Source organism: Notamacropus eugenii, chromosome 3, assembly GCF_028372415.1.
Source record: "Notamacropus eugenii isolate mMacEug1 chromosome 3, mMacEug1.pri_v2, whole genome shotgun sequence".
Classification (NCBI taxonomy): Eukaryota; Metazoa; Chordata; class Mammalia; order Diprotodontia; family Macropodidae; genus Notamacropus; species Notamacropus eugenii.
Genome location: NC_092874.1, coordinates 425,058,819 through 425,084,379, shown reverse-complemented (window position 1 = coordinate 425,084,379; position 25,561 = coordinate 425,058,819). Strand labels below are relative to the sequence as shown.

At 41.5% G+C, this 25,561-nt stretch overlaps 1 protein-coding gene and 1 non-coding gene across 2 annotated transcripts in view; both read right to left on the bottom strand.

The window, feature by feature from the left end:
• Positions 1 to 25,561, bottom strand: part of ACAD9 (acyl-CoA dehydrogenase family member 9) — a 55,117-nt gene that overhangs the window by 17,095 nt on the left and 12,461 nt on the right. The window contains exons 4-12 of the mRNA XM_072598272.1: positions 24,509 to 24,615; positions 20,655 to 20,755; positions 18,423 to 18,501; positions 17,033 to 17,207; positions 15,397 to 15,470; positions 6,691 to 6,766; positions 5,915 to 5,985; positions 5,516 to 5,635; positions 4,783 to 4,911 (exon numbers count right to left, since the gene is read on the bottom strand). Of these exons, the coding sequence (XP_072454373.1) occupies positions 4,783 to 4,911; positions 5,516 to 5,635; positions 5,915 to 5,985; positions 6,691 to 6,766; positions 15,397 to 15,470; positions 17,033 to 17,207; positions 18,423 to 18,501; positions 20,655 to 20,755; positions 24,509 to 24,615 (932 nt within the window). The remainder of the gene's footprint in view (positions 1 to 4,782; positions 4,912 to 5,515; positions 5,636 to 5,914; positions 5,986 to 6,690; positions 6,767 to 15,396; positions 15,471 to 17,032; positions 17,208 to 18,422; positions 18,502 to 20,654; positions 20,756 to 24,508; positions 24,616 to 25,561) is intronic.
• Positions 8,549 to 8,684, bottom strand: LOC140497924 (small nucleolar RNA SNORA52). The gene has a single exon (XR_011964927.1). It is a non-coding gene; the product is annotated as a small nucleolar RNA SNORA52 (small nucleolar RNA).

The window sequence follows — 25,561 nt, the reverse complement described above, 5'->3', positions numbered from 1 at the left end:
CAGTGAGGTTATGGCAATAGTCCAGAAAAGAGGTGAAAAGTTTCCAAACTAACTTGATGGCTATGAAGAGGTGCTGTTGTTCAGTAGTCATTAGTTGTGTCAGATCCTTCATGACCCCAACTGGAGTTTTCTTTGCAGAGATACTGGAATGGTTTGCTATTTCCTTCTCCAGCTCATTTTACAGACAAGGAAACTGAGACAAACAGGGTTAAGGGATCTGCCCAAAGTCACCCAGCTGGTAAGTATCTGAGGCCTGATTTTAACTAAGGAAGATGAGTCTTCCTGACTCTAGGCCTTGTGCTCTGTGCACTGTGGTGCCAAAAGAGGGAAACAGACACAAGTGATGTCATGGAAGTATAAAAGACAGGATTTGGCAGCTTAATGGACAGGAGGTACAAGTGACAGTTAGGAGTCAAAGATGACACGAAGGTTATGAGACAGTAATAGCAAAGCTAGGGGGAAGAAGGAAGATTGTGATTTGTGAGAAAGAGAGTGTAATAAGATCACACCTCATTCACATCCTGTCATCTCATAAGTGGATCCCCTCTGTGGGGGAAGAAGTAAGGCCCTTACCATCTGGTTACCGCCTCACACCACAGATCCTGTTCTCCAAGTAGGGAAGGTTGTGTTGGAGACAAGCCCAGCGAGTGATTAGAGAGATGGAACCTGTGTCCCCATCCTCTTATCAATTTCACAGCTTTTGGCATCAGGCCACACTTTAGGCCAGGTTCCAGAAAATGTTCCTTTATTATATATTCAGATTCTAGGCCTCAAGCTTTTATTATGTCACTCTTGGAACCTGACTCAAAACTAAGCTTTCCTTGGTTTGGACAAAACCTAGACAATAATCCTATTCTGTAGAAGACTGGGAATCTTCATGATCTCCAGATGATATGAAGTGATCTCCTACTTGTCAGACACTCAAATCTGTATTCCACTTACTCAAGGTGGCCTGTGTTTCATTTCTTGTTGCCTTTATTCTCCCACTTGGCTTCCCTGGAAGATCAAAGATATGAAGAAAATAGTACAGACGCACACGTGCGCGCACACACGCACACACAGGACACAGCACGTATGTGAGCTGAGATGTCATCCAAGATCCACTTTAAGATATAGCCTCAAAGGAAACATTACATTTCAAAGTATGAACAGACCACTCGTAAATAACTTCTATTTTCCAGTACTTCTTAGATATAGTCTGTGAGTAAACCTTGGAGAGGAGGTAAGGTGACAAGAGCATGTATGTTCAAAGAATGTGAGAGGAACAGAAAGAACACAGGTATCCTGAGACACAGATATTCTATATTTACTGACCTACATAACTCAGGCACGCTGAGCATAGTAAATGCTGTAGATATGTGAGTAAAGAGGAAGAATGGCTGATTCCACTTCATTAGAAGATATTATGGACAGAAGAAAGCACTCTATTTATTAGGAGCTTATAGTCTTGAGAACATATTACTATAATGCTGTACACAAGGCTTCCTTTTCTGATTTGCTTAAATGGCATTAAAACCACATCCTGGCCTTCCATCTTCATAGCACTGTGACACATGCCTGCTAGTTTGCAAACTTCCTGAATTGTGAAAAACAAATGGATTCCTTTCTCTCCGGCACATGATGCATAAAATAAGGATTAAGCAATGTGATCCCACTTCTCTGTCATGTTTCATTTTAAAAAGAAAATTTTTACCCAAAGAAACAATAAGAAAATGAATCCTTGATGGGATGTCAAATAGTAACTGAAAGAAAAGAAATCCAGTACTGAATCCCTGGCATCCTGATCTACATCTACAGGTGACTCTTAAAAAACCACATGTACAGAAAAATTATGAGTGCAGACGCCCTTTCTTCTAGAGATTTATTTTATAGAAAATAAATGTTTATGTGGAATCTATCAATAGACTTGGTTCAAAAATGGATAATGACAGAAGGATTAAGACTAGGCCCAATCTTATACTGCACTAGATGCTGTGGAAGCATAGCAGGTTATATGTGGTGGGGTATGGCCCTGATGGGCTTTAGTACACTGCTTCTGAAAGCCCCATACCCTCCCTAGCCTGGGAGCTCCATTTAGCCAGGCTCTGGCCACCATTTTTTTTTTGAAGCAATCAGGGTTAAGTGACTTGCCTAGGGTCACCTAGTGTCTGAGGTCAGATTTGAACTCAAATCCTCCTGAGTCCAGGGCTGGTGCTTTATCCACTGTGCCTAGTTGCCCCTTCTGGTCACCATTCTTCAACCACTTTTAACAGGAGGTGATTCCAAGGACCCTCCCAAATACCTAACTGTGAGAGCGCAGATAATTTTAACAAACTTGTCTAATTCAACAAAGTGTTATTCAAAAAAAAAACAACTGCTATTGTTAAGGCAACATGCTAGATACTGGGAATGTAAGAGTGACACCCTCTTTGCCCTCAAGGAGCTTATATTCTAATAAGGGTTGGGGGCACATGACACCTAAAAAGAAATGAAGAGTAATTTAAGGTTGGAAATGAAAGGAGTTGGCAGAAGAGAATCTGCAGGGACAGAGAATGTTTTCCTTTGGGGATGAGAGCAATGATAACTCTTAACAACTGCCATTTGGCCATCACTTGGTTAGCACAGCATCATCTCTCTTGTTGCCCTGGTTTTACAGATGAAACAACTGAGGCTTGCCCACAGTGAGAGAGCAGAGTTCTCTCTAGAGGAAAGAGCCCCGCAGGGCAGCATCACACAGTCAATCAGAGAAGAATGAAAACATTGCCATTTGGCACCAAAGGCCCAGCTGAGGAAATGGAACAAAAATTTGTACTCCATTCTCTGCATAATTCTGAGACAATCTCCAGTGTGCTAAGAAGCTCTGGAGTAGGAAGAGAGAAGGCATAAAGTAGGGGTGACCAAGTGTTAAGGATTGGCAAAGTGGGACCAACAGAACAAGGAAGGAGGGGATTTAAGGAAGGAGAACAGTGGCATGTTGAATTGACTAAGTACAAAGTCAAGACTACAAAGGAAGGAAAGAGAGGGATGCAATGGGAGGTTAAGGAACGAATAATAACAGCTAACGTACAATGAAGGTCAGCAAAGTACTTTACACCCATTACTTCAACTTGATCCACAACGATCCTATGAGGTATATGCCATTATCCCCATTTACAGACAAGGAAACTATGCCTGAAAGAGTTTAGTTGACTTTCCCAGGTTCTCACAGCCGGTAGGTGTCAGAGGCAAAACCTCAACTCAGATGTTCCTGATTCTGAGGCTGAAGCTCTATCCACTGGGTCACGAGAAGGTGAAGATCAGAGGATGTGGTGAAGTGAATGAAGGTCAACTGAAAAGTGAGGCAGTGGGAGAAGTGGAAGGACAGGAGACTGTGATGAGGAAGAGCAATTCAGAGATTTCAAAAGCATGTATGTGGAAAAGACTCCCTTTGATCTACAATGTGACCCCTGCTGTGGGTAACAGTCATCACGCACTTATTCATAGACTGGGGTGCTCCATTTCCACATTCGTGGTTCTCACCCCCCATTATTAGCACTCTTCCTCCTCTTGAAATTACTTTGTACCTCTACTGTGTTTACTATTTTGCGTAGAGCTTGTGTGCCTGAGCTTGTGTTCCCGTCCTGAAGACATGGTTTGTTTCGTTTTTATCCTCCTGTCTCATTTATATGGCAGGTGCTTAATACACATCTCCTGAGCTGAACTGAACAATGAGGGACAAATGAGGAAGGAGGGAGGAGAAAAGAGGAAGAAAAGGAGTCCAATTTGCTGACCTACCAAGGAGCATATACTTACTTTCAGAAACTTAAAAAGTACAAAACAGGCAGGTTGAACACCTGCATTGGTTCTCTTAAAATGTCCATCCTAACAATAAAATGATAAAAAAGGAGTGCCCTGACTCCAGGTCCAGACCTGCCTAACTTCACTGGTACTGTGTCCCTCAGGGTTAAACATCCCCAGTTTTTTGATCACACAACCGTCTGGAGTGTGTTCTTCAGTACCCTCCCTCCCTCTGTCCTTCTCACTTTCCAGCACTGACGATTCTTTTTCAAAGTGCTGAAATCTTAAATTTGAGAAAGTACAGGTGCTGTGCCAGATTCCATGAGCAAATATCCAAGATGTGAAAAAGTATTATCTACCCTCTACTTTAAGCAAAGGGAGACAGTGGAATACAACGTAGGCCTTACAGTCAAAAAGCTCTGGATGCTAGTCCTGACTTTGGGCAGGCCATCTAATACCTGTCTCCTCATTGGCAATCGAGGAATGATACTTCTATTACAGAGAAGTTGTGAGGCTCACAGAAGATGGATAAACATAAAGTATTCTGTAACTTGAAAGCATTACATAATCACAAGTTATTATTTTTTAAAATCAACAACTGTGCGCTGGCTTTTGTTCACAAAGACATTATGATAAGACATGAACTTTGCATTGTGCTTTTAAGGGTGGGCCTGGATTTACTCTGAGCTATCTAAACTCTCCATCGCATGTTCTGGCAAATGGCATTATTTTGCTGGCGAGACTAGAGACATCTAGCCACATAAGCTTCCTCCACGACTAGGGGACAAAACCTATGCCTTTAAGCTCATCCACGCTGTTCTCCAAGCATCTGAACCACCTGGACTGGACCCTTCAACACTCAAAGCCAATTTAGTAGAAAAACCACACTGTATACAATTCAGGAGGCTGAAATCATAAACAAAAGGTAAGTCCTCTCTGATGTTCCACTAGCTAGGAAAGGCAACACATATTCCAGTCCAATCAGAAGAAACAGTGATTGTGACAAGTGTAAAACTCAAGACATACCTCAAAAATCAGCAGAATCCTGCAGTCCCGGAGATAGCGCTCATAGGGGTAATCTTTCATGTATCCCAGGCCTCCAACAATCTGTAGGGCTTCACTTACACAAATCCAGGCTGCTTCGGAGCTGAACACCTACCACCAATGATAAAGCGGCTATCATGGCCTTGCTGAATATCTATGTCACTAGATAATAACAGCAGGGTCTAGATGAAGCAAATGATATTGTTAGATGAAAAACATAAATATGACCTCTTTCGTAGAATATTCCCTGACTATGAGCACCCTCCCTGATCTTCACATTCTATGAACTTTTAATTCCCTCATTCTCTGCATCATTTAATCATATAACATTCTAGTATGGTTCAGTGTTATTTCATGTGTATTAGTCTTGTGACTCCAACCAGCCTATAAACTTCTTGAGAGCAAGAACTAGGTCCAATATCCTGAGAACACTGAACATTCCATAGGCATTTCATAAATGATTGATTGGAAGCATTAAAAAAACGAGGGTAGAAAAGCTGGGATCAGTAAAGTGGGCTTGGGATGGCTCATGGTGGGATGAAAAATAAATGCTGTTAAAGACTTATCTACAACAAGTAAACCGTGAAGCCATGGGCAATCCCTTCACCTCTCTGGGCAATGCCTAGAAGACCTGTAACGGCTCTTCACCTTGTGGGAATTGGCATCTTTCTTTCAGCCTCTCAAAAACCACAGCTACCCCATTTTTCCCAGTCACCTTCACCATCGCTGCCTCCAGAGAGCAATCAGGGAAACCTGGGCTGTCCATCATCCCGGCAGTGAGGTAGGCCATACTCTCCATCACATATGCTTTCTTGGCCAACAGAGCAAACTTTTCCTGAAGTTCATGAGAACAAACACAAAGACCAATTTACATGTGGTTCCTGAACTGTAATAAAGGCAGTTATGCAGGGCAAGCAGCTGCATTCCAAAACAGATCAGAGGTTTAATAAAGATATTTACATGAAATAGAATAACTTTATTTCTATTTTCTAAATCACCACAACAAGCAGTCACCATTACAAGGGAGAAAAATTCTCCACTTTTCAAGCACACACTGGCCCCAGATGAAGAAGCCTTTGAAATGAGCAAGGGCAGCTTTCAGTTTCTTAATTACCTCAATTAATCCAAATTCACTTAGAGGTCTGTTGAACTGCTTCCTTGTACAGGCATATTCTGCTGTCATTCCTTAAGAAAAGAAAGCAGTCATTAAGAAGGATGATTTCCTAGTCATGTTCATGAGCTTTCCAATGTATCAGCAGGAGTGATGGGATAAATCCATCTCTATCTTCTCAGAAAGGGGAAAATTGCTCAGTTGTATGAGCCAAGGAGTTAAAATTAAAAGAAGCCTCCAAAAAATACATCCCGAAAAATTTTAAGAAAAGGAAAACACTGCCTTTTGTTTAGCCTCACCAGGGCCAAACTGCTGTTCAGGCATTCTGGAAACATCACCAGGAACACTGTAGCCCTCACAACGAGAGCTCGGCTTCTTCAGTAATCATTTTATGGCTCAGCCAAAGTACAGTCTTGTCAAGAAAACCTCAAATGGGGTCACAACTGACTGAAATAACTGAATAACAAATCTACAGGGAGTGGGGTGTGGTGCCACACACACTTTTCTCCTCCACACACATTTTGTTTTTCCAAGGAAACTAGACAGTGGCCACACGGAAGGATTTGCTACTTTGAAGAACAAGCGTGTTTTCCAAGCTCAATCACACCAGAGAAAAAGAAACACTAAAACCGAATCTGAAAGAATCTTCCTTTTTCAGGTTATTTCTTTCAACAGTGACCTTGAGGTGGCTGAGTCCTTTTTCTTTCGAGATCAAGGACTTAGTGTGCCAGTGGGACAGATACTCATAAGTCTTCACTTCATGATCATGCCTAACTTACCAATCAACTTCTTGAGCATCCCAGCAACTAAACTTCCCATGGTAAATCGCCCACTGTTGAGGATATTCATTGCTAGCTGTAAGAGGAAGGAAAGGCTTTATTTATTCAACATTAAGAGCTCATCAAATTCCAGAGAAGGACATGTTGGTGTGTGTGCAATGAGGATAAGACTGCTTCTAAAAGAAGCAGCAAGCAAGCTAACATGGGACAAGGTCCACAAGGCAAAGGCCAGATTTGGTTCTGCTCCTCAGGTACCCAGGAGCTCTTCTGTAGATTCTGTTTTATGAATCCAGTCCTATCATAGTTATGTTAAGGACTGTGAACTGAGAAAACAAACAAACAAACAATCTGGGAAACAGCACCAATGTGTACAAAGCAGGTGGTGGCCTACAGAACTAAGATCGTGCCAAAGAGCCACTGCATTCTACTCCAAGTTTGTAGGACTTGTAAGCATCCTCTGCCTGGACTTAGCTTTTACTGAGGAAGGTGATATATGTCAATAACTTAGCATTCATTTATCACTGAAATAATACGTACATATCATGGTCCAAGCCTGCTTTTTAATGACACCCCTCATTCATTTTCGCAGATATTTACCAAGGACCTACTATGTGCTAAGTGCTATAGGGTATATGAAGATGAATAAGACAGTCTGCCCAAGGAGATTACAGTCCAATAGAAAAGATAAAAACATGTATACAAACAACAGTGAAATCAAGTGCTATGACAAGGCATGATTTAAAGGAAAGAGAGAATGCCATATAAGTTCAGATCAAAGCTACTTCTGAATAAAGGTTGAATCCCTAAAATGTGACCTTTACTTTGAAAGGAAAAAAGCAATATAATGAAAAATAATTACACAAATTTACTGTATTAAAACATCTATAAATTGTGTTTACATTCCTTTCAATTAAAATTAAAATGTCACTTTGTAATTTTCACTGTCGTCTTTTTCCCATTTTTTTTTTGTTTTTTCCCTTTCCTTTTTGTTTTTTGTTTCTACACGAGGGGTGAAAGCACAGTGTAAGAAGCAGGTCTAGGCATCAGGCCATGGAGCCTTTCCTGGAATGTAGCAGTTGTTCATGAAAGGGCAAGTTTGTTTACTGTTCTGTGAGCTCTCTCCCTTTGCCCTAACCAGGGTCTGACAAGGGCTATTGAGGCTGTTCTCCTCGAAAGGCTGAGTAACTCAAGTTTCTAGAAACCCCACACAAAGCACCTCCATCTCTACCCTAAGTCCTAGTAGTTGGACAAACAGCCTAATAGGTACCCATTTCTAAGCCCCAGATTCCCTAGTTTGGTTTTTGTTTGTTTTTTGGAGGGGCGAGGGAGTATAGACCTTGATAAACCTTATTCAAGGTTGGTGATTTGTGCAGATGGCAGGCTATTTGCTCAGGCCCACCAGGCACACCTTTCCTTCCAAAACAAGTCACACCTTCAGCCCACCCTCTAGAGATGTGTCACTGGGCAAGTATATCAGCAAAGAGCAGCAAGAGGAGACTCCTGGGGCTTATGCCACATGGGGTCTGGAATATGCCTGGACACTAAGTAACTTCATGGCTCAGCAGCTCACCCCAAGACCAGATGGCAATCAGAGGAGAGCATCTGCCAGACCTCCAAGTGCTTTACTACCACATAGTTTCTTGAAATTCATGCTGTGCCCTTAGGTGTAGGAAACAAGAACCACCCAGGGCCCCCAAACATAACTTAGGCTGAGATGCTGAACCAATGTGCACCTATCTACGTGAGGGGATTGAGGAACGAGGTTGTTCTCTTGGAGGACTAAAGGAGTCTAAAATCAACTTGTCTAATCAATCCCTCTAACCCCCCTCCCTGTTTGCTTAACTGTGAAAATCTATTTCTGTGTTCAGAGACCCCTGTCTGTGGGCCCACAGCACAGATGCACCACAGCTCCCAAAGAGGATTTCTGATATACTCTGGTCCACCAGCGAAACCTGGCAGGTATAGTTATGATCAGCAGGAATTAGGATGGACTATTTCCCAATGTTCTGATAAGGACATCTTCCCTACCAGTCACCGCAATTGAAGGTAACTTTTTTTGAAGCCAACAATGAAAGAATGAAGTTCTTCTAACTACTCATAGACAAACTAACTGCTTTCTACCTGGAAGATCATGGCTGCTCACCAATAAAGTCAATCTGAGCACTGACTTTTGAGTTGTCCTTGATTGGCTAAGGCGTGACCACTGAGGACTGGTTGCTGTGGCACCACTCTACCAGGAATCGTCATCAGCTTTGAATATGTGGACTTACTTTTAATGCTGAGGGTTCAATGTCCTCCAAATGAGTATAATGCTTCCTTTTAGAAGAGCACTAGTCTTTTCACTCTACATGACAAATCACCAATTGGTTGCTAAGTCATTCATCGTTTAGCCTTTGTCTTGGTACAATTGCTCTTCCTGGGATTATTTTGTTTTAGAAGACCCTCATTTTCAGAAAAAAAGGTTTTTTACTTCAGTAGACTACACACCTATTGGTACTTAACACTGCTTTTAAGGGGCATTTTGTCTTCTTTCCACTGTCTAGATGAGGATGGATTTCACTGCTTTCTTTTCCACGCCTGGTACTCTGAAGAACGCAAATATTCCACTAGCACTTCAGTTATGTCTACTTCTCCAAAGACTACGGAGATGCTGTCAGTCTTCCAGCCATTTCTTGTGAAATGAGTTGGAAACTGCTGAGCTAAAGATTCCAACTAAGGAAGAGACTACTCTGCACACATCTTTAGCACCCTCCCAAGTTTGCTTTACATGCATCTGGAAGCACTTTTAGCTTAGTTGTGACGTCTAAGCCTTTGATATGAATGTCAAAGGCAGCTGACCGGAACTGCATTTTTGGTCTTAGTTTTAGGAAGAAAAGTACCCGCTGATAAACCTCCTTATTCATTCCAGTTAGCCTCTTGAAATACTGTCCAATGATGTTCTGAATTTTTCTTTGTTTTCCAACTAAACATATTCTTTTCTATTAACACTTTATCTCCTTCCTGCTTCCTGTTTAAAATTCCAATAGTGACTGCTGTTTTGAAATTCAAGTCAAATGCTAGAAATTTTCTCCCCTGGTATCATCACCCATATTTTTACAATCTAAAAAGAAAATTTCACTTTCTAGTCCTCTCTCACAATGTCACTAGTGCCACCTATCAAGAAAGGCTGGTAAATTTTTTATTGAGGTAATCCTAATCCACAAAAGCTCAGCTTGGTCCCAGGCATCTCACCTTAAATCTTGACTTTTCTCCTTAAGACAGGTTGCACTCAGTCCTCACATAAAGCTAGAGTCAGTGAAAACAGTGGCCTGTGTTCCAACCAACACAATACTTTATGCTGGCAAGTCCCAGGAAGGATTCATGAAGGAAATATCTTTTGAGCTGGGCCTTGAAAGATTTGGACAAGAAGAGACTGGGGGAACAAGAGAGTGGAAGAGGGAGAGGAGATGTGGCAAACACAGTGATAACAGAGAAAAACAGTGTAAACAGAATATAGAAGACAAACTCAGGAACAGCAAATTTAGGATATGAGAAGGGAAATAGTAGAAAATAAGGCTAGGCCCAGATCACACAGGGCTGTGAATGACATCATGAAGTTGATTTATTATCACAAAAGATCTAAAGTTCAGTTTCAGCAAAGAGGTCAATAAAAGTGAGTAAAAACAGTCATAATATATGTAACTTTTGTCTTCAAAAAGTGAAAGACAGTAAGATAGTGATCGTAACCCTGTGGTAAAACTTGATGGGGATAAAGCAATTATGTCTTTTTCAAGCTTACAAGGGACATAGGAGTTTAGATTTGGAAGGGTCCTTGGCAATCATCTCATTTTACAGATGAGGGAACATGCACAAAAAGGTTAAATTATTTATCAAGGTCACACTGGCAGAAAGAAGAGCCTGAATTTAAAAGTAGGTTTCTGGAACACATGGTGAACGTTCTTTCACAGACAAGGTGGTGCCAGCCAAGAGGCATTTATGGGAACCATCTACACAGCTTCAGATAGGCATCTGACCTCATCATCGAACTCTAGGGGTCTGGAATGGGAAAGGAGCCAGTTAGCTTTCCACAAAGAGCCTGCGGCCATCAGGGAATCAGCATGGAAACAAAGCTTGGGGCCACAGAATTTTCCAGGGCTGAATATGTCTGAGTTGCAGAAAACTGTGAACTTCTCAAGAACCTTTTCTATAATGGCAAAACCTTGTGTTGTTGTTCAGTCATCTTCAGTCACGTCCAATTCTTTGTGACCCCATTTGGGGTTTTCTTGACAAAGATAATGGAGTGTTTTGCCATTTCCTTCTCCAGCTCATTTTACACATGAGAAAAGCGAGGCAAAAAGACTTAATTAAGTGTCTTGCCCAGGGTGTCACACAGCTAGTAAGTGTCTGAGGCCAGATTTGAACTCAGGAAGAAGAGTTTTCCTGATGCCACCTAGCTACCTAAGGAAAACCTTAAGTGAAAATGAACGAAAAAAGTACTTTAAGGGAAAACAAGCATAATTCTGATCATAATAGCACTCAGAAATGGCACAGCTCTCTTCATGTGCTCAAAATGATGAGACAACTATAAATCAGAGCTGACAAAACAAGTGACAGCTCCAGGCTTCTGAAACGGTAGTTACAGCTTCTAATCAGGTGCACCATCTTTCAGGGTATGAAAAAGTTGATGTACAAATAATACATAATACAGTAGTATATAGAATATATAATTAATCTTGCTTTAAAAGATCTATAGATCTATCTAGTTCCCAGGCCAGCAGGTATGTGGTTAAGAGGATGCCTGCTGAGAGACTGATTCCTCTTGCAACATGGCTTATCAATATCTTCTTACTCTTGTTTGTTCGTCATCTGTTTTGGTTTCTTCCAGCAACATGCAGAAAAATCACAGGCTTTAGAACTCGAAGAGTCTAGAGATGATCTCGACCAGCCTCTCACTGGGCAGATGAGGCCACTGAGACCAAAGCAGGTCAAAGTGACTTGTCTGCTGTTACCAAGCCATGAAGAAGCAGAGGTTGAATTCAAACCCAGGTTCTGATTTCAGTATAATAATGACAGTAATAATAAGCATTTACCCAAGACCTACTACATGTCAGGCACTGGATTAAGCACTTTACAGATTATCATCTCATTTAATCTTCATACCAATCCTGGGAGGTGAGTGCTGTTATTATCCCCATTTTACAGATGAGGAAACTGATGCAAATAGAGATTAAGTGACTTGCCCAGGGTCACAGTTATTATGTGTCTGGGACAGAATTCAAATTCCAATTTTCTTGACCCCAGGCTAGCAAACTATAAAAACTGTGTCACTTAGTAGTCTCAGAGCTCTTTGACTTGTGTTTAGAAACATGTAATCACGGAATAAATTAACACATAATAGAGGAGAGATGCTTGTGTCAATCTATTAATTTTCAGAAGTCCATAATACCACAAAACATCAGAAGAAACAGTCACTGATGATGGTGAGACAAAAAAATGAAAGATTATTTCAATGGCAAAATTTCTATTTGTTAAGACTTGGGGTGGTTTTCTCCCCTCTTCCCTTCTTGGTTCTATTTCCAAAAAGTAAACCTTTCTAATAACAGCATGGCAAATTAAATAAAAAAATAAAACAACCTCCTGTTTCACTAAGAAACTGATGGCTTCTTCTGTTCAAGTTTTTCTTTTTTCCTGTTTCTCAAGAGCTGGCAGTAACAGCATTTATGTCTGAATTTGGGAGGGACAAAGTGCTTTCCACACATGATCCCATGTGGCTGTTAGAATCGTCCTCTGTACTGGCAGGTACTGGAGGTGTTTTTATTTCTATTTTATAGATGTGCCTCAGACCAGGAGGTTAAGTGCCTTGTTAGCAGTCACAAAATCAGTGACCACTTGATGCAGAATTCAAGTATCTGAAAGTCAGCTTAATTATTCTGTCAAATGTCTGAATTAAATTTTAATATAAAACAGAACACATTATACATGACAGATCTTTCCAATTCTAAACTAAAAACGTGCCTTCACCAAGCAAAGTTCTTCCTGGAGGCTTCACTGTGCTGTGGCGGCTGTGGGGTCCAGACTGATAAACTGGACAGACTATCTAGGAGGGCAGCCAGGAGCTAAAGGTCTCAAGGTCTTGTCAAATGAGAATCAGTTGAAGGAAATGGATCCTATTTCATCGGAGATGGGGAAAAAAGGAATGGAACACAAAACAGCTGAGGTGTCACACAGAGTAGGGAAATAAGCTTCTGCCTGGGACCTGAGGGAGGAGTCCAAAGCAAACGTAGGCTTCTTATAAAACAACAACAACACTTTGCTATCAGAATGATACAAAAGTGGAAGAGGTTGTCTCCAATGCCTTTCGCTGAAAATGTTCATGACCCTGAGTTGAATACACTAAAAGGAGAGTGATTCCTATTTGGTTCCAGACTGGCCAAGGCAGCCCCCCAAGTTCTCTCTAATTCTGGGAAGGTGCAGTCTGTGGAAGGTTCTCCCAAGCCAGAAAGAGTCTGCCTGGGAATGACTGGGCTCCTGGAAAGACCCTATGTGCCTTTGGCTGCCCCCGCTGAGGTAAAAAGAACTTGTTCCTGCCAGAAGGCTGGCCCCTGAGATGTATCAGGAGAGGCATAAATGTGGGTTAAGTTGAGAAGAATCTGTACAACTGGGACCTTGGTTACAGAAACACACTAATAATGGCATCCCTTAGGGTGTTTCTCAGTTGGAGCCAAAGTAATTCAAAGCAGGAATCTAATCTTGTCTCTCCCCTGCTCAAGGCCTTCAGTGGCTCCCTCGTACTTCTAGGATCAAACTCTTTAAAAGCTGAGGATGGCCCTCCACAACTGGGCTCCAGTCTTATTTCATATCATCTGCTTTCACAGTCTGTTTCTGCCAAACAAACCTAACAGCCACTCCCATTCCCCACTCCCCACTTCCCAATAGAATATAAGCTCTTTGAGAGCAGAGGCTGGGTCTTTTTCAGTGGTACCTAGTATAGTGCCTTGCCCTTACACAGCGTAAAAGATGCGCAGACATATATATCTTGTCTATTCCCACTACTTTCAGAACTTAGCCAAAATCCAAGGAAGTAGAGAGACTTTTTTTTCTTTGGCTGGCTGCACTTTGAATTTGACATGGTGGCAGACTCAGAGATTTTTATACAGACACAGAGCAAACAAATGCAAAGAGAAAGCCAGACAGGAACAGGAGAGTTGTCCTCTGTGCTTATGGCTGGTGACAATAACAACATGAATATTATAATGGCTAGGATTTATACAGCTTATTAAGGTTTGCAAAGCATTTTACATGTTATCTCATTTGATCATCACAACCACTGTGGAAGGTAGGGGTTATTATTATCCCTGTTTTACAAATGAGGAAGCTGAGGCTAAGAGAGTGAAATGACTTGCCCAGGGTCAGGCAGCTACCAAGGGCCTGAAGCTGGATTGACCTCTGTTCTTCCTGACTCCAAGTACGGCCCCCTATTCCCTGGGCAATCTAACAGGGTCCAGATAGAGAACTTGGGGATTTTGTTTTGTTGGCCAGGAAAGGAGATAGGACCTTACTGGAAGCTTTTCACCTACTACTATAAGCTCTAATCTACTGGTTTCATTTGTCTATACAGTATTAAAAGATTTAGCAAAAAATAGTAGAAAAAGCATTATGTTCTGTTAGCCATGTAGTCCCAAATCAAACTTAGAAATACAGCTTTTCAAAAGAGACAATGTAAGACTCTTCCTTGGTTCAATATACTTTATACCCAACTCTTCTAAAATTGATTCTAAAATTTAAAATGGATTCTTGCGTTCAAATGTTTATAATTCTATGCTTAACCCTTTCCTCTGTTAATCTTCACAAATTCTCGTTGCTTGACCTCCTTTTCTGACATTTGGCCATTTCTTTCCATAATCTTTAAAAATATCATGTGCTGTGTAATTTACATCCAATTCCTTCCTGTCTCAGAGGGGGGAGGAAGGAAATGAGGATTCAAAATTAAAAAAAAAAAAAAAGGAATGTTAAAATTGCCTTTATATGTAATTGGGAAAGAATAAAATATTCTTTAAAAAATAAAAATATCATGTGCTCTCTGGCTTCATTTACCTGCCATGGTCTTAGTCAGAGATTGAGAAGTGTGAGGACCATCCGCTCCTCTCAAGGACCTGCCTCTGCTGTCATCACATCCTTAAACATCCCAGCATTCTCTTCATTCTCCACCTGAGCTTTCTGTGACATCAGGTTAATCTCCACTCAAACGGTCCTCTGAATGGAGGAATAGGTTTTCTGGTTCCTTATTCCTCACCCTGAATTTCATTTTCTAACTCTCTGCTCCTCTTGTTCAAATGTAAATTAAGCCTCAGCTATAAGAAGATTTCTGTGCCACTGAGATTGTTTTAATCCGTTGGCCAAAACAAAAACAACCCCCTCCCAAAACTGTTTATGATTCTAGTTCAGCTTTCTTTTGCCCCTAGGAGATAAAAATGGAGTTTCAAACCTTTGATCTTGGGAGAAAAAGAGCAAAGCTGGTGGGTATCAATCTGCCAGGGAAAGAGACTCCCAGCCCTCTACCACTTCACAGAATATACACTCATGGAGGCCAGCACCATCCAGTCATAAGTCTCTGTGGATCCCCCCAAGTTCCTGCCATGGTTATATGACACCCATGGTGCTTCAAAAGTGGTTACACAACACTTAATGAAAGAGAACATAATGAATCTACCACCAAAAGAAGCTCACCTTAAATCCACCTCCAACTTCTCCAATGACATTTTCAACAGGCACTTTTGTATTTTCAAAATGAACTTCACAAGCTAAAAATTAAAAAAGAATTCAAATGGTTTCATTTTCATTCCAGTTTATAACAAATGAGCCCAAAGAACTGCTACAAGTAAAAGAAAAATAATATCAGTCAGCAAGCTTTTAACACACTGAAAGGTGTTTGAGTCCTACCTAAGTAGTGTACCATGGCCAAAGAAAAATGGGGATTTCACTTCACTATGCAACAAAAGGCAAACTATTTGAACAGAAAACAGGATGAGAAACAGGACATTCAGTTACTAAAGTGTTATCCGAAACGTTTAGTTGAGCTCACTGGGTAATGATAAGGACAACGGCAGAGACTGCAACATGGGCCACTTCCTTTCACTTCACTCTTGCCAAGCCCTAACTTCTCATTGTTGTTCTGAGGCAGGGTCTCCCTATATCTCCTAGGCTGGAAGAACCATCTTAGGGCTCAATCCTACCACTGATTGGTGCTCTGTCTCCACCTTGGGCTGGTTCACCCCTCCTTATGCATCCTAGCTATCATCTCTCTTCCCTGCCTTGCTCCAGGGTGAGGCTCACCATATTGGTGCTGGTCTTTGTGTGAATACCTCTTCTCTCCATTTAGCCCAGTGTATCTCAGAACTCTTGAGAGTTCTAGCCTCAGCCTCCCTAGGGGCTGGGATTACAGGCATGAGTCATTACAACTGGCTAAACCCAAGGTTTTTAAAGTGCACACCATTGTTCAGAAGAGGGGATTAGGCATACAGACTGTGTGGCTCCAAGTGGTAAAACAGGAGCTATGAGTGAGAGCTACAAAGAGGCAAATGTCAGCTTGTTGCAGGACATACTTCCTACCAATTAGAGCTGTTCAAAAGTGGATGCACTATCTTGGAAGGCAGAGAGTTTCTGGAAGTTTCTAAGTAAGGTTAGAAAATCACTTGTCAAGTATACTACATTAGGGACTTCTGGGGAAACTAAATGGCCATTGATATCCCTTCCAAAAAATTTTTAATAATGGAACAATGTGCTTATTGACATTCTGTAAGATAATTAAAAAGAGAAGGAAGATGGCAATAGGGTCATTATTATGAAGAGATAGAACATGAAGCCAGAGGAAGCTTCACATTGAACTAGCATAGACAGCACAGGGCTAGCTAGGAGTCAGATCAGTTTTGTCCCAGGTCTGCCCCTTTGCAGCTATGTAAATTCAAACCACCTCGGCCTCCATTTCCTCCCCTGAAAAGAGAAGGGCATGGACTGGATAGTCTCTAAGGCTCCTCTCAGTGTTAGGATTCTACCTAAAGAACAGAGGGCCTTCTCTAAGTCCTAAGTGAGGTATGGAAAAGAAATGATCAACACCACAGAAAAATGGGAAGGCACATAAAGGAGCCTCTGAGCAAGGGCACTGAGGCGAGAGAGAGCAAGAGGGCCGATACCGAAGCCAGCCCTCTAGGATGGACACTGTCACCTTCCCGCAAGAGACACTTCAAACAAACTCCTCATTTGGGATGTGGACTCTTAAGCACACTGTTGAAGGGCTGGGGAACTGACACACAACCTGATGTCACCCAACACCTACAACAGGCAGGGCAAAGAACAAGATACTTACTGTCAGAGCCCCGGATGCCTAATTTGTTCTCAGGTTTACCATTTGTAATGCCACCAAAATCTCTTTCAACAATGAATGCTGTGATTTTGTCCTTTTTTAAGCCATCTGAGTCAATGATCTCTGTCTTGGCAAACACTGTGAATATACTGGCTAAGCCACCATTTGTGATCCAGATCTGGAAGGAGATAAAGAAAAAAGGAACTTAGGAAAATCTAAGTAACCATTATTGGCAAGCCTTCTTCAATAAGGCTGGAGCTGGTTCTAGTGTAGGAGAAAGCTCAAAGCAGCCAAAGTCAGAAGGCCTGGGTTCAAGTTCCCATTTCAAATGTGTGACCTTGGGCAAGTCATTCCCTTCCCTCAGAGACTAGGGATAATGCCAATTTCCCAGCTTTCCTATCTCAAAGAGTTGCTTACGTGGAAGCAAATGAAATAATTCAGGTAAAATATTTTAAAACAGTGGAGAATTTGAGAAAAAAATAATCAGCTATTACTGTATACTTTATTTTCTCCCTCCAAAATCTTCTGCCACATGGTAACTCCTTACAATCTCCTGCAGGCATTAAATTCCTAAATTTCCTCATGGAAGCCTAAGTCTCATACAGTTAATTTCACATGCTTTGCCATTTTGGAGGATGTGGAGAGGGCAAAACTCAATGTTGATTTGTCTTCAACCCACCATGTCACCACAAATAAATGGGAGTAAGCTAACCATTAGCCACGAAGGGGCTGGGTGGTGTAGTGGTTAGAGCACGCGGCCCAGAGTCAGGATCAAATCCAGCCTCAGACACTTCCCAGCTATGTGACCCTGGGTAAACCGTGTCACCTTTGTCTGTCTTAGTTTTCTCAAAACTGTAAAATGGGAATAACGACAGCACCTACCTCCCAAGGTGACCATGAATATATGAAATGAAATACTATCAGTAAAGTGCTTTGCAAACCTTAAAACATCATATAAATGTCATGCCAGTTCCATGAGAACAGGGGCTGTGCCCAACACCACAATCACGACCTCTCAGAGAGGGAAGGCACTCCACAGGACCTCTACCTTGTCCTGAACAGTCCAGTTTACAACTGTGCACTCAGGCCTTTGGACCTTAGTAAATGCTTGTTTCCTACCTTAGGCTGAATTGCTCCAACTTCTCTCAGATAAAAGAAGCTCTACATGTGGAAGCAGTCTCCGAGTGCTAACCTCCTCCCTTCCACATCCCTGTGTCAGCCCCTCCCTTCCCTGGCTTTGTTTTCCCATCTATACCATGACAAGACCATAATTCGAATTCCCCGCAAAACCCGCTGACTCTAGCCCAACCTTCCTTGTGAAAACACTCAGTTTGAAGACAAGACGTTATCCATCTTAGGGCGACAGGTGTCAGAAGAAGCTGGGGACAAGTACCTTGGAGCCGTTCAAGATGTAGTGCTTTTCATCTTCGCTCAGAGTTGCTCTCGTTTGGATAGATGCGGCATCGCTCCCACTACAGAAACATCAACAGTTGACAGATATCAGCCATCTGAAAGCCTGCGCTCACTAAGTCACAGGAGGCCTTTCAGGGTTATTTATGGATTCACTTGGTCATATGCATTATAGAACTCCTTAGAGTGGCCATTTTACGCTTTGTTTGAATAGCATTTGAAAATTCCAGTGTGTCACAGGGTTTTCTGGTTGCCACTTGCAGTGAAGATGGCAACAGGGCATGGAGGGGAGTAGAATGGAGAAGTTTGGAGACGTAATCCTGGTTTGAGAAAGGGAAGCATAGCAGAGGAGAAGGTGCACCTGAGTGGAAGCCAAGAGCTGAGCTACTATATAGCTGTGTGGCAATCTTTGTACACCTTTTCATTTTTAAAATGAGACCACTGGATCAGATGATTCTTCCAACTGTGTAATCTAGATGACAGAGTGGGAAAAAAAGGTATGTTTCTAATGAGAATAACGTGAGCTACAAGGGCTTTCTTTGTATGTGATAGTAAAAACTTAAGTTATAATTTATACATTGCCTATGCTGCTGGACAGTAGCATTAAGAAACAAGAAGGGCTGATGTTATAAAATAACCCAAATGTGAAACCAGGATTCATCAACAAAATTCACTAGTGAAAGTCCACTGATAGGCAGTCAAAGTCGGACTTTCTAAAGGTGGGGTGAGGTACAATATTAGGAAGGAGGAAGGTGACAAGATGCAAGAGAATAGCAACGGTTTGTAAGGGTTGGAGAACTCTGCACACAGAGAAAATTGACAATCTGTTCCTTAGTACAACAGTCCATAGTGTCATGGGTCAAAAATTTAAAACCAATGTTGGTGTCTATATACACTGTCAGGACTTCTGTAAGCCTTCTGCCCTGATTTTGGGGTAAACTTATGAAGGAAGTTGGGCCTTGTGCCCCCTACGCCCACTGATACTACCCAAGCTTTGAAGGCCAGTTCAAATGCCACCCCATGCATGAAGTCCTCCCAGTGCCTCTCAGTCACAAGGATCTTTCTCCTCCTCAGATTACACAAGACAATGAACATCTTCATGCAAGCTACCCATATTATGGCTGTGTATGCAGCACAGGCCCTACTAGACGCTAAGTCCTAAGAAGACACTTTTCATTGTTCCCCAGACCTAACATAATGCTTGGCACATAGTAAACACTTACGACATTTGATGAATTAATGAAAATACTGCAGCTGCACCTGCTGAGTATTCTTGGAGACCAGACAATGAAGCATCTCAACCAAAGGGTTCATGTGGATGTTTGGTTTTCTGAAAGCTAACTGCAGCTATAAATGATTCAACTGTGCAAGTCTGGGAACCCTAGCAGTAGAACCAATCATCCCACTATGTTCACTACCCCTGTGATGGTACCTTCCACCTTGGGTGTTTCTGCAGACAGAGTGCTAGTTCTGGAATATGGAAGATATGGGTTCCAATTCTGCTTTAGACATTTATTAGCTCTGTGACCCTAGTTAAGTCACTTAACTTCTCTGGGACTAAGTGACTTCATCTACAAAATGAGGAAGACCGAACTCAGATGTCCCTCTTAACACTAAGTCTCTGATCCGGAGGTTAAGTTAACAGATGTTAGTGGCACATTCTGCTTACTGGGATATAACCAGTCTTTGGCCTTTTTTCTTAAATACCTGGAGTCCAACAACATTTTGTGATGATCACCTATGACAGACTTTACTCTTCTCAGCAATACAATGACTTTAGACAATTCCAAGAGACTCATAATAGAAAATGCTATCCACATCCAGAGGAAGAATATGGAGTCTGAATGCAGAAGGAAGCATAGGATTTTCTCTTTCTCTGGTTGTTTTTTGTTTTTTCTTTTTCGTGGTTTTTCTCTTTTGTTCTGATTCTTCTTTCACAACACGACTAGAGTGGAAATATGTTTAATATGACCATACATGTATAACCTATATCATTGTTTGACATCTTGAGGAGGGAGAAAAAAATGTGGAACTGAAAATCTTATAAAAGTGAATGTTGAAAACTATCTTTACATGTAACTGAAAAAATAAAATACTATTAAAAATTGGAAAAAAAAATACAAGGGGTCTAAAAACCTTGGAAATACTGATTATCAACTACTTTAAAAAAAATTTTACAATTCAAACCTATAAAATAACAAAGCAAGCCACCCACCTTGTGGTCTCTGTGAGACAGAAAGCTGCAATATATTCCCCAGTTGCCAATTTAGGCAAATATTTTGCTTTCTGCTCCTCAGTGCCGGCCAAAAGGATGCCCTAAAACACACACACACAATGATGTATTCAGTTAATGCCAAACCAAAACACGAAAAAAAAAGTTAAATTGAGTTCGTGAAAGACCTTCTTTAGCAAAAAGTTATTTCAAAGGAGAAAAAAATAATCATCAAAGAAAGTAGGCTTGCACTCAAAGTTTGTATTTCAAAAAGCTAAAAAACAAATGAAATCATGAAAATATATATGTAAAACCCCTTGAAAACATCTGTCTCAAGTCGGTTTCTGATAAATAAAATCTGTTGTAACTCCACGAAGACTGAAAACACAGAGTGTAGCTCAGTGGGAAAGTCTGGGGTTGAATGATTCACCGACAGGGTCACTTTGGCATTTGCTCTCTAGTGGCTATATTTGAAATATTCCCAGACTCCTCAGTCGATGGGGCCAAATGTTCTTTATCAGTTCTGAATCAGACACAAAGCAGGACCAAAGGGGAGTCCTGTTGGCTCCATATTTATGTAGCAAAGCTCGACAGCTCCTTTTCACATACTGTTCTCCTCCTTCACATGTGACAATGACACAGCATTGTTGTGAGCATGTGGGAGCAGGGCCAGTCCAAGAGCCCTTCCCGTTCTGTGCACGTGAGAAAACTAAACTTTCGTTTCTAGACTTAGATCCAACCCAGAAGACTAGATTCCACTGGGGCCTGCCCCAGAAGAGGGTCGCTACCATGTCTGGAGGGCCTTTCAGCTTCCTCATGATGGGGGTGAACAGTCAGACAGACCCCAGTGGCCCAGGGGGATGGCTTCACAGACTTCGTGGATGGAGTCATCTCCCTCTCAACAAACAGAACACACTGTGGCTTAAAATAGCCCTAAGACTTGTGGCACACCCTGTGTTTGGAAAGGAAGGTTATGTAAAAAGAAAAATGTCACTAAGATTTTTTAAAACTCTGAAAAATGATGAATATTAGATATTTTTTAAAAAGACTTTGAAAAAACTTCCTAAGCATACAGAATGAAAGTGCAAAATATTTAAGATAGATTTATCACCTAGTTACTAGTCAGAGAAATTAACCTTATGGAATATCCACAATGCCTCGTGTTGAAGAAATAATATGAAATAAACTAAAGAAAAGAAAAAAAACATAGAGTAATGGCATCTTCATACATCACACACCTGGTTGGAATGAAGTCAATGATAGGTAGAACAGATGTTACCATACAGAGTCTTGACCTAAAGTCAGAGAGTTTTCAGTTCGATCGGAGCAGGTGGGTTACCTATTTCCTACTTCACAAGTTGTTAAATATAATTATCTTAGCCTAAAAAAGAATTGGGCAAGTTTTGTTCTCTGGACCTACCCTCTACCTGCCTGACACCCTAAGGATGAATGCTCAATCGTGGACTGAGAGAATTAAAATGTCCCCTGAACTCCTACACACACTTATTTAGAAAGAATTGTCCCTTTACCTACTCATTTTTTTAAGCGTATATACATGTGTATATGTGTACATATATGTGATATATACCATACATATATATGCATATATATGTACATGAATATATATCCTCACCTAATGCCCACAGATTAAGAACAGGAACATAAGAAGTCTTGTCATTCCCCTCACTCACAGAATGGAGGAGCATATGACAATAAAACCTGACAAAATGAAGCAGACTTAAGATCCAAGAGAGATTAAGTAAGCCACTTAGAGAACTTCCCTGAGACTACACGGCAGTGGGCATGTTACCCCTGAGACAGCAATGTCTCCTACTTTAGGAACTTTTGAAAAAGGAGATACATAGCTAACATGATATAAAAAGTAGATGCAGTGCCAGATTTGAAGTCAGAAGCCCTGGGTTTGAATCTGGGCTCTTCCATTTCCTACCTGTGTAACTTTGAGCAAGTCAGTAAATAATAACTCACATGTATATACTAAGCTTTTAAAATTTTGCAAAGTGCTTTTCTAAAAAACAAATCTAGAAAGTAGAATTATCCCAGTTTTACTGATGAAGGAACTGAGTCTCTGAAGGGCAAAGTAATTTATCGGTTTACATAGGATTTAAGTGTCCTGGGCAGTTAGCTGGTATAGGAGATTGGTTATGAGATTAGGATTCAGGAAGACCCAAGTGCAAATCCTGCCTCAGACACTTACTGGCTGTGCAATCCTAGGCCAGTCACTTAACTTTTCAGTCTCAGTTTCTTTATATGTAAATGAGAACAATAATAGCACCCACCCATCCCAAGGGTTGTTGTGAGGAACCAATGCGCTAACATAACATGGCTACTGTCGTTGCCTTAGGTGGAGTTTGAACCCAGCTGGTGTATGAGTTCCAAAGTTAGCACTCTCCCTACTGCACCAGGCTTACTCTTGCTTAACCTCTCTGGGGCTCAGTCTCCTTTTACAATGAGGGGACAGGCCTTCATGTGCTCTCAGATTCTTTCTAGTTCTGAGTTCTAGAGTCAGAGGTCGGTGCAATCTTGTCTAGAGGCAGGGTGATGAACTAGATCCCCATTACCCCAGGCTTCTGCCTCTAGCATTTCTATTTTTTGAGAGACTCCAAGATTCCATTAATTTGAATAGTTTCTATATTCATAACCTTCTCATCCTGTACAAATTTGGTTCGTGTGTTCCCATAAGTTCTCTATAGAGTATCCACCTAACCCATTAGAGTCTTTCTCCTTAACTTTCTTCATGTTTCATGGATCCCAGAGCAGTATTTAGACCATCTGTGTGTTATCTATCATGTCTACCATCTTTTCCAGACATATTCATCTGGAAATACTCTTATTCAGTCATAGTTTTTTATATTTTGTGTTCATATTATCATGGGCACTCTGCTACAATCTACCTAGACTTGTCATTCATCTTTCCACTGCCCTTTGGGTCACTTGTAATTTTGGTACCAGGGCAGCTAGGTGGTGCAGTGGATAGAGCACCAGTGCAGGAGTCAGGAGGACCTGAGTTCAAATATCACCTCAGACACTTGACACTCACTAGCTGTGTGACCTTGGGCAAGTCACTGAACCCCAGTTGCCTCATCCTGGGTCATCCCCAGTCATCCTGATGAAAATCTGGTCACTGGATTCAGATGGCTCTGGAGAAGTGAGAAGTGGAGAAGTGGTGACCTGCACAGCCCTCCCTCACTCAAAACAAAGTCAAGGGCAAGTCATGTCATCATTTCTCTGATGGCATGGTCTTCTTCGGCAACGAAGGATGAACACATGCACACACATACACACACAATTTTTTTAAGTGTATAATATGGTGTCTTTTTCTACAAGGTGCAGCTGCACATTCTTGGCAGGTGAGGCATGAAAATCCAATCTCTCCTACTGTACTATCACTTTCACTTTGTGTTTATGTAAGCACAACATTCCTCACTTTCTGGCTGGGGCTCACACCTCTCTCTGATCCAACTGGATCCTACCCATTTGCATCTTATCAAAAAATGATACAACATGGAGTAGGTTTCTGTTAAAACAGGTCACACCTTCAAGAAGCTCTGGCAGCAACAATTTCCCTACTCCTAAAAAAAATTCAGTCTTGCTACTTGTTGTGAGAGAGCCTGAGTTACAGCAGAAGGAATCACAGCATTAAAATCTGTGGCTGGAAAATATAGGGAGACTTGTATTGGTCACATTACAACCATATGGAACACGTTACTGCCTCCCATGGGACAACGTGAATACAGAAGGGGTGGGGGGGGTGGTATGGGGGTGGGGGTGGGGAGGGGCAGCCAAGGGGATGCTTGGCAGCACACTGGGAAACAAAACCACAGCTGAGCAGTAAGTACCTTTAGTCCTATTGACTGATGTGCAGCCAAAGTGACCGCAATGGCTCCATCCTGAGAAAAGATTTCTCCTAAACGTGCATACATTATATGTGATAAACCAAGGCCACCTGTTAAAGATGAATACACTTTTATTAGTGCCAAAGCCTTGATAATGATGCAGAGGAAAGAGCAAGAGTAAACATCAGATGTGGCTTTCTCTTGATTTCACATACAAGCTGTATAACCTTAGATCTCTGTAAGCCTCAGTTTTCTGCTTTGTAAGACAGAAACCACAACACTTTAACCATCTTATGAGACTGTGGGGACCAAGTGATGTCTGTGAAAACACTTTATAAGACACCAGATACATGAAAGTTGTTACTATTACAACATATTATGAATAATAATTAGAATTGTAAAAATATCCACCTATCTAGACCCTGTGCAAAACAAGATATAATAGAAAAATGTTTTTATTACAATGTACCTACTACTCCAAATCTTACTACTAGCTTGGATGAAGAAACAGAGGCATTATTAAAAGAATATTCACTGGAGAAAAATAGACCAAGAACTAGAGCAATCAAACGACAACCATTTATTAACTGCTTACTATGCACCAAGCACTGTACTAAGTTCTGAGAATAAAAAGGAAGGAAAAACACAGAAGCAGCCCCTGTCCTCAGGAAGTTTACTTTCTAATGGAAGAGATAGGTCTAAACACACAGCCAGATGGGAAGGAAGGTGTAACTAACCTCAGAGCTTCAGTGGCTGGGAGGGGGGCAGCATCAAGAGGTGGAGGTGAGGAGGGAACATCTTCCAGGTGTGGGAAACAAGCGTACAGGAGCATGAAGGGGGGAGATGAAACAGCACAGGAGGGAAAAAAAGCAGGGCCATGCCACTGAACTGTGGAGAGAAATAAAGTCCAAGCAGACGGGCAAGATGGGAAGGAGACAGGCTAGAAAGAGCTGTAAATGTCAAACAAAAGACAATCCCATTTGTAATAGGGAGACACTGGAGCTTCCTGAGTAGCAAGGTGATGTGGTTAGATCTGTGGTTTAGAAACATCACTTT